At 37.7% G+C, this 9,810-nt stretch overlaps 1 protein-coding gene across 4 annotated transcripts; it reads right to left on the reverse strand.

The window, feature by feature from the left end:
• LOC8075336 (poly [ADP-ribose] polymerase 2) lies at positions 485-9,381 on the reverse strand. Of its 4 annotated transcripts, none has more exons than XM_021457975.1 (19): positions 9,110-9,381; positions 8,824-8,934; positions 8,427-8,744; positions 8,214-8,314; positions 7,736-7,817; positions 7,417-7,646; positions 7,212-7,338; positions 5,127-5,182; positions 4,839-4,912; positions 4,340-4,386; positions 4,175-4,224; positions 3,744-3,806; positions 3,317-3,397; positions 2,935-3,045; positions 2,770-2,845; positions 2,189-2,316; positions 1,926-1,999; positions 929-1,037; positions 485-817 (listed from the first exon to the last, which is right to left on the reverse strand). In XM_021457975.1, the coding sequence occupies exons 4-19, from the start codon at positions 8,298-8,300 to the stop codon at positions 722-724; spliced, it is 1,491 nt and encodes a 496-aa protein (XP_021313650.1). In that variant the 5' UTR covers positions 8,301-8,314; positions 8,427-8,744; positions 8,824-8,934; positions 9,110-9,381; the 3' UTR covers positions 485-721. The 4 variants fall into 4 exon arrangements, with proteins under 4 accessions (XP_021313650.1, XP_021313649.1, XP_021313651.1 ...); XM_021457974.1 differs by having other exon boundaries at positions 519-817; positions 9,016-9,381; XM_021457976.1 differs by lacking the exon at positions 8,824-8,934 and having other exon boundaries at positions 519-817.

Genomic DNA, 9,810 nt, shown 5'->3' on the forward strand with positions numbered 1-9,810 from the left:
AGATGTTTCGTAGGATGTCAGAAGAGGTATTCGAATATTAATAAAAAAATTAATTACATAATTCACCTAGAAACTGCGAGACGAATTTATTAGGCCTAATCCATGTTTTAAATAGCGAGCTAAGGCCAAGGTGTTTAGCGTTTTATAAACCGTAATTAGCGTACTTTAGCGGCAAAATTGTGCATGAACGCAAATAGTGACATAATTTTTTTCAAGCTATTTCAGGCTATAGCGGCAAAAATAGCGGGCTATTTTTTTCCATAGGCCTAATCAATCCGTCATTAGCACATGTAGATTACTGTAGCACTTAAGGCTAATCATAGGCTTTAAAGATTCATCTCGCAATTTCTAACCAAATTGTGCAATTAATTTATTATGTGTTCAAACATTTAATGGGATGATTGAAAGCTTTTTAGGTGGGAACTAAATAAGGCCTAATTTGAGTAGATTAGGTTCCAGTTCTTATTGGATCCTGACATTAGTGTTATACCCAACATAGCTTTTATAAAACTTATTAATAAGCAGATCAAATATGCCGATAAACGGATGCACTGAGCAACAGCCATCAAGAAGCTGCTACAAGCTTTGGAATCACACCAAAATGTCAAAGGCTACCTAGCTAATATGCTCAGAAAAAAGAGGATGACATCTTGGGTGAATGTTCATGTGTTCCGTTCCGCCAATGGATCTTAGCAACGTCTTCAGCTTGTTGCAACAGAATCTAGCATCTCTTGAAGTTGAAGGTGACATGGAGGGCATACCGCATTTTTATCTGATCTACATTATACACTATGTAGTCGTTGTAACGCAAGCAAGCCTGCAACCAGACAACAGTGTTGTTTCTCAAATAAAGTGTTTGAGCCCCACACGGGACTCGCATTTGAAAAACAATGCAATTTGTGAAGATGCTGCGTTGAAGCGCACGTACCGTTTTGGACGATTCGTGTTTAGTAGGTTTCCCAAGTGGAACAAGCACACCATCATCAGTGGTCCTAGACGTTGTTAGGTCAGGCGTCATTTGACCAACTCTTTTTGTGCTTCACCAAAGACAATCACAACCAAGAAAGTGAGCCTAGCTCAGCTGATCAGATTAGAGATGTGAACCTGGACACAATAGTCCAGGTTCAAGTCCCCTCTTGGCTAATTTAAGTGCCTATTTTCTTTATTTCCTCTTAATGAAAAATTGCCTAAGTTGGATATCGGTTTAGACAACTGCAATCAGACGTTTGTTCACTCCCTCCATTTCTTTCATTTTACAGGGTCTACTAGGATTTGAGAAAGCGTATACTTTAATACTCACTGTCTCAAATTCAAGTTTAACCAAATTTATACAATAAATACTAATATTTATGATGCCGAATAAGTATCATTAGATTAATTATAAAATATTTTCATAATAAACATATTTAAATATTGATATTATCTATTATAAACTTATCAAAGTTAAAAAAATCCCAAACCTATAATTGTATTTTTTTAGGACGGAAGTAGTATTAATTTCTCTTATATATATTATGAAACACTAGAAACAGACGTCTTACTAAAAGGCATGCAAAATACAAATATAATTCATGATGAATCTTGTGTGTGTGTAAACTTACTATATTTGACTTTTTAAAATTCTAATTAGTGCTCCCTATACTTTAAATGGAGGGAGTAGTAAATGCAATAATTTCATCTAAGAATGTCCAATTAATGACTATTTTATTATGCAATGTTGCAAGGAAGCAGATGAGAGCGGCTAGTATGGTCTCAATTGACACTGGATTTATGGACTTAATGGAGCACCAAAATTCTGTCCCAGTCTTGAATTATTATATGTATGTATTGAATTTACATCAGGAATTGGCATCAAGAAACAAAAATACTAGACCATTTAGGAAAAAATAGTGCTATAACTAAAAGATACTGTATCAGTAATTGACCTTAGCTTTCCCTTGGGTAGGTTATTAGCATTGTAATCTCCATTTAGTAGCTCATTCATATCGCCCAATGCAACCTGGGAGATTAAAGTTAAATAGGCATTATCAACACAGCTGAACTCAGCAAATGCCTTGCAAACAAAATAATTGGGCACAACTCTATATGACAAAGGAGTGTAACGAAGAGACCAACAGATCACAATCTGAGTTCTGAGGTTGATAAACATGCATGAGCATAGCTCAGAGGTAAGTATGACAAATCAGACCTCACATAGAAGCAGGACTCCAGATCTAGATGCTTTTGAAGCGCAGCAGTAGTTTGCACTTTTTGAAAACATATCAGCAAAGTGAACACCCTTGCCGAACAGTGCTTCAGGGGGAGCAATTCGCAGACCTGGGGGGTAGTGTCACCAGAATCAGAATTCACCAATATAGTGTCCAACTTTTGAAGAGCGTAACATATAGCACATCTGAATGTGGCTTTTTTTTTGTAGGAATCTATAAATCTCTCCACTTACCACACTAACAAAAAATTGAATATGAATAGGTTACTACTGTGAAGTAAAGTAGCAGGCAAATTCACATGAAATTGAAACAAAAGCTCATGCAGATAGAGATAACATTGATATTTCTGCAAATGCATTGATAATAACATGGCTTTTTGAGAACTGCAGGTCGAGTAAATGGTACTCCCTCTGTTCCAAATTATAAGACATTTTGGCTTTTCTAGATACATAGTTATTTGGAACTGAGGGAATAGGCAATGACCCATGAATTATTAATCCAAGTAAAGCCATCTGTTATATGAGTAGTAATAATAGAAGTAGTTCAAGATAACACGAATTACCCTGAGAAAGGATCCCTGCCCAGTTGCTCAACCGAGAACCATGCCACAAAAGCATCCTATTTCCTGTACTAGCAAACTGCACAAAAGTTTTTAAAAATTGTCATTTGACACTAGTCTGTTCTTTTAGGTTGTGCAGATAGATTAGAAATATCCTCAGTTCCTCACCTTTTGAAACCGCTCTGTTTCACCATGCCGTGACATCTTAAATATTTGCACAATGTCCACAGTATAGCCCGAGTGTGTTTCTTCATGGGTGTTCATCAAATATGTTTTTATCTGGTTAGCAGATATTTTTGTAATAAACAATCAGAAACCTTTGAGATAATCTATTTACTAAAGATAGGATGACAAGGATAAAACACATTCCACCAATTCCATGTAAATTTGGTGCTCATAAAAAATGCCATTTTTTATATTAGCTAGAAACGTAAAGTTATTCCCTTTTTGCAGAAGGTTACAAAAAACAATTATGATTACTATCATTATGCACCGAACTACAGATGGTGAACGTCCACACAATTTATAATGATAGTTGGTGGAAAATTACCATAGAGTATTCTTCTGAATCAGCTTCAAGAGGTGTGAAGTCACAACGAAGTTGCTTGTATCGAGCATATAGCAGATCATCCTACATTTCAAGGCATGTTACGATTATGTTCCAACATACCTTCAACTAAAAGCAACAAGTGAGAATTTCATTTCAGAATTAGAGTCCATTTTGCAAAATTTTGGCATAACTCTCAGAATAAAGCAACTTTCGGTTTGAATTCAAATAAGTTCCAAATCTGTTGACCTTTTATGCAGGAGAGAATAGTGACAATAGTCGCATTAAGCAGAACAAAGAAAATGTTACAAGACACCCAAAACACCTCCCTCCCTATCTCTCCCTTTGCTGTTTATTATAGTTAAAGGTTACTGGGAGATTGGCATCTTTACGCATAAAAATTTGACTGATTATGTAAGTGATGACATACCTGGTCACTTGAATCATCCTCTAAAAGCTTGGTTGCAATCTCAATCTCACCTAGTGCTTCAACCTAGAAAATTGTAACATAACAATGTTAGTAGATTCTGAATAAATATGGATCATAAGTGACACTATATAGTGCAGGAGATACTTCAGTCGTATGTTGCACACATAAAAATAGGTGACATGACTGAATTTCTCTTAAAGAGCAATGTGAATATGAAACTTCAGTCCATTCAGCCATTCTAATTGAGCTCAAATAAGAAACACAGGTAGTTTACATCATTACACAAGACGGCACTAGAAATTATGGCTTAACATAAATTTAGGATATTTGATACACTAATGAATCAAAGAGTGTCTTGCTTCAAAATAATCAAGGTTTCATACCCAAATTAGTGTCATGCTAGAAATAAGTAGAATACCCTAGTTTATTACCATTTCCAGCTTAGCTTTTAGTATCTCAGGAGTGTCGATAATAAATTCACCTGTAAGATGGTATTTGTTGGAAGGTCAAGTGCTAATAAACTAAAAGAAAAACCCAACAGAGCTGGATATAAATATAATGTGTAACTTCACTAAACTAGAAAGTTCGAGACTCACTCATCTTTCTGAAACCAAAGTCATGTGGAATCACGGTGTAGAATTCCCTGAAACCAGACAACATAAGGAAATTAAATCTTAATAAATACACATAGCTATAACATTTGATGGGCTACTGCAATAAGCAGGATCAACTATTGTATATTTGGTTGTGGAAGATTTCAAGCATAGCACAGCTGTCATCAGTTTTAGTGAAGAAAATTTGATGTTTCCATAAGAATAGTAGATACTTTGAGATTCACAATCATTATCATTACAATCCAAAAGCCATAAGTGCAATAGGTACTCTTTCGTTTTTGTCATTAATTGATTGTTACTGACTTCTATTAAAGAATGTCCATATTTACAACATTTGAAGAACGAAATGTTAAATTTCAGGCTTTATAAAAATAAAAAGTATGGTGAAAAAACTAAATATGTTGAATAGAATGTCAACCTGGCAATATATTCTAGTCATATTTTATACTTCTACCAAATAAAAGAAACTTATTGGTTATACCCAGTCAATTGCTCAAGCTGTCCCTTGTCTGCCATTGAAATAACATTGGATATCCTTTTCAGGACATCATAACCCTGTGGAAAGTTATGAAATGTATCATCGAAACAGAGGGAAAATATATTAGAAGAATGCCTAAAATTTTAATGCATGCAATGCTGAAAGTTAATTTCGTAGAAACTTTCATGTGTATGGTATATATAAAGTTATTTGCATGTCATTTTGAAAATACAACCTATTCAAGCTTCTATGGTTAAGTGAATCCTGATTAAAAACATCAACATAACTCACCTTCAGTATTGTAGATTTGCTTAGCTTTCCAAGGGGAAGTTTATCAGCATTATAACCTAGTTGATTAATAAGGAAGATGAATTAGAAAATGCTGATTCAACATGAATATGCTTATCAAGTTTCATCAACATAATCAAATACAAACTTGGACAAGATAGAGCTTATGATAAGTGTGAAAAGCCCTCTAGCTGAGTTGGTTAGGTCACTTTAGTAGCACTCCTTAAGTCCTGGGTTTGACTCTCCGCGGGGGCGCATTTCAGGCTGAGGTTAAAAAAAATCCCCTCTTTGTCCTACGCCAAAGCACAGGTCTAAGATCTGGCACCGATCGTAATCAATCTCACATAAGCTATGACAGTGCCACTGTATCTTGGCAGGAGCAAAGGGTCTCTCCTTGCTCACGGCTTGGGGCTCCTAGTTCTTTAGCCCGCTCGGTCGATGTTTCCTTAGAATCTGATGATTAAGTCTTAGTGATCAGGGTTGGCGTAGAGATGTGTGTGGGTGTGTTTGTGTGTGTGTGTGTGTGTGTGTGTGTGTGTGTGCAGGTCTATGTATGACTCCTCTTTCTTCTTTTAATACAATGATACACAGCTCTCCTGCGTGTTCGAGAAAAAAAAGACAGTGCCACTGTATGCGTGAGGCAAGGTTCCAGTTTTCTCGACCTAAGTGAGAAGGTCTTCTTCTTGGTAAAATGGCCGGGGTTGTTTTATTCCTGCAGATTGAGTTTTTTATAGAGCTTATGATTATTTCATTTTTTCCAGTTCAACTCCATTATTTGAATGGATGAGAGATAACTATTTTCCCTGCCTTATTTTACTTTCAGTTTTTTCCCCTGAAATTTAAGTGTAACAGTGTGTAACGACAAAGGGCTTAATTTTCTCATTATCTTAGTGGATTGAGAAGTTTGGAAATGCCAAAATGATTGAATCTTCAATGGCGCAAGACCAAGGGTCAGGGTGGGTCCTACAAGCCAATGCAAATGAGTGCTTTCTATGGTGCTAGGCTGGAGCAAGAGGATCCAAGAGCTACAAACAATTGCAAATGAGTGCTCTCCATGGTGCTCGTCTAGAGAAAGAGGACTCCAATAACTGTTGTTCAGGGCGCTGCAAACAGCTGAACCTATCCCTTGGGTAGTTTCTTTCTGGTTGCCTTTATATCTCTGCAGTAACTAGTGTGGGGGTAATTGGTGTGTGCGCGCACGCGCACCGGCTGTAACTCTTTCTTTCTTAATGAAATTATGCTTAGCTCTCCTGTTTGTTCGAGGAAAAAGAACTATCTACATCTATTTCAAAACTTTCCATCACCTGGACATGGAAGTCAAAATGCAGCAACAAGCTTAAGGTATTCTCAGCGTCCTAATAATGGATTGATTGAATACTAAAAACATTCTCAAAAGGAAGAACCATAAGATCAGAGGAAACAACTATAACTGCATTCACATCCCCACTGAAGAAACTGCACTGCATCATTTCTTTGGATGCAAGTTCAGTAAAGCAAGTTGGCAAATCGCTTGGGGATCTGTCCATTCCTTTCTTTGACATGGTGGATCAATCAAAACATAATTTCCAACACTCCATGGAAATTTTCATCATGGTACCTTGGGATATTTGGAAGCAACACAGTGGTAAATATTTGATAATGAGCAGTCCATTTTATCTTCTTGGAAGAACGGCTAGATCTGATGATGTGCTCCTTCAGACCCATAGAATGGGAGATACTTCTAGAGTCTTATTAGTCATGGCTTGGCTAGATAGTCTCGCCTAATTGTTCTTTCTATCTATACAACACCTAGCTTTCTCTGTTCTTCGGGCTAGTTTTTGTACAGTTTTTCATGTATTATATAATAAAACTACCAAAGTTAGGGGTCTCCTTTATTGTCGGACAAAAAAAAGGTGTCCACACATCATTAAAGATTTTGTGGCAGTGTTCATTTTTCGAGAACATGTCCGTTGACATGTTATTTCATTAAGAGGGTGGCAGTGTTCATCATATAGTATATGAAGAAAGCTAGTAGTTGCAGATATGAAAGCTTATAATATGAATTATGATCTTAAAACCTGTGCGAAGAACAACTACACAGCAACTTACCTATTTCCACCATTTGCTGCTTCATCATGCTAATATCGCAAATCAGGGATATGAATTGTGCAGTTCGAGTTTCTAGCTGTGTCTCTTTTATCCGATTAGTAATGGAGCCTTTCTTCTCAGTCTTGTTCTAGGACAAATAATAAGAACAAATGATTAAACCCAGGACAGGCACTAAACTGAAAACCAGATGTAAATAGAAGCTTACGGTTTCCTTCTCAGTTTCACCGTAGTCCGTTTCAAGCCAAGTGTATTTATTTGCATAAGGTTTAAAATTTTTGCGGTTAGACCAAAGGTTACTAGTTTTTTCCTGAAACTTCCTCTTAAATTCATAGATTGCTCGGCCTCGTGTTTGAAAGGGAAGTAGCTTATCTTGGACTCCTGCTCCTACTCTACCCCATCTATGGTAAACCATGAAGTGTTCACCAGCATCAGATTCTACAGTTAATAGGCACCGATTAATACCAGATCAATGTCAAATGGAGTGAAGAAAGGCATTTGCAGAAACATTGATTTGCAGGACAAACCTAAAGCCTGGATGATATAGAACTTATTGTTGTTGTTACCCACATTAGTCTGGTTCAAGGTGGCATCATAGATCTGATCACCCTGTAGAAAAACATGCAAACTGTAATATAAAAAAACTGAAACAAAGGGGAAAAAAACGCTGGAATTACAGATTCCATCACAAGTTCTATTCTAATAGCCTTTCAGGTGGTGAGATATATAACTAGTCCACCTAATGATAATCGGAATGTGCATGAGGGAATGAAGCAGGCATTTAATGAATATTGGCTTTGGCATAAGTTCAAACTGATACCTATTTTGGTATTTCTTCCGGCGGGGGTGATGTTTTGCTCTAAATTTAAATGTAAGTATTGTGCATGAAAGGTAGGAACTAAATAGAGCATGGTTGAAATTGAAATGCATACACACCCATACCATTCAAAGGTAAACAAAGGTACAAGGAAATATAAGAGGTAAAAAATGAATGAATCCACACACCACTTGCAAGACATGATAGGCCTGTTTTATGTGGTCAGGAATGTGTTGATCCAGCACAGCAGCACCCTTCTTTGTGGCAGTAACCATGTTCCCACCACCACCTGTACGTACCAATCGTCTATGAAAAATAAGCCCGATCCCTCTGTTTTTCTTTTACACAAAAGCTGGTACGATGAAACAAACAGTAGACCAACTTTATATAACAGAAGTAACCTTTTGTGACTTTATTTCCGTCTTGGAGTTGCAGACCATCATCTGAAACGGCAGCATCACCGGCTGCCGCCGACAGCAGCCTCGCACGGTGAAGGCGATGAAGTGGGACCGCGGGAGGAGAATGGCTGGTGGACGGGGGGAAGGAGGAGCGCAGTTGCAGATTTTGGGTCGCCCCAGATAGGGTTTTTGGGTAGGTTGCCGGTGCCAGGTTTAACGTTTTTGGTGGGAGAAGGGAACGACGAACAATTTCGGCGGACGAGCGGGACTTGTGTACATCGTCTCTATAGCGAGTAGATCGTAGAAGCTTTTCTTCCTTTGCTGCCGGCAAGAAAGAATCAATGAGCAATGAGCCTTCATAATATATATAGAAAAAAAAGAAGAAATTATGTTCACGTACGATTTGGAATTGCAGGAACTCCCCGCACTGCTTGCGCAGGAACTACCACCAGAGCAAAGCAGCAAAAGGGTATCTCAAAGCAATTGTTTGTATATCGTGAAAAAAGATGGCCTACAGGAAAGTTAGAAACTAATCTATATACGTGATAATAATAGTGAAAAAAAAAAATAAGAGAAGTTATTTATAGGGTACCAGGTGTTTGGTTGTGTCTGTGTAGGACTCTATATTACTCAGCCACATCTCACGGTTTTATTTATTTTTCCTTATAATATATGCTAGAGCTTACCACGCCTCCTCTCTGTCGATGCGGCCTGGCCTGCTTGCCATCTTCATTGCCGTCGTTACTGTGTCCCCATAGGCCGTATCAAGTAGGAGGAAGGAGATAGATGACGAATCAAGAGAAGAGAACCTAGTGAGGAGGGAGCAGTTTGCGTCTTTGCCGGCGGCGATTCAGGCGGCAGCCCAGCCTCCATCTGCGCGTGCGAAACTGCGGCGGCGGCGGCGGCGGCGCTTCCGTTCCCTCCGTGCGTGTATATGTTCCGGCTGCAACGTGGGCTACTGCATTGGTGGGCTTTAGCTGTCGTGGCCTTTTTACAGCTAAGGCCTTGTTCAGCTCTCAAAAATTTTTATTTCGAGATACTAAGCTCCCAACAATTATTCTCTAAACATAGACTAACTAGACTTAAAATAGACTTAAAATAGGTAAACTGTACAATTAGTTTTTGTTTTCGTTTATATTTAATGCTCTATATATATGCCGTAAGATTTGATGTGACAATAAATATAAAAAGATTTTTGGTTTTTTGAGTGAACTGAACAAAGCCTAAGATTAATTTTCTTCGGGAGCTCTACAGCATAGCATGAAAAAAAACACTCTACAGTACTTGCAAGCTGGTTTTGTTGGCCTACGCGACATCTTTTATCTTTTTATTTGAATTATTTCATTTTTCTAATAATTTATGTCATGTGATCATGGATTACGTTCCA

Source organism: Sorghum bicolor, chromosome 3 (assembly GCF_000003195.3).
Source record: "Sorghum bicolor cultivar BTx623 chromosome 3, Sorghum_bicolor_NCBIv3, whole genome shotgun sequence".
Lineage (NCBI taxonomy): Eukaryota > Viridiplantae > Streptophyta > Magnoliopsida > Poales > Poaceae > Sorghum > Sorghum bicolor.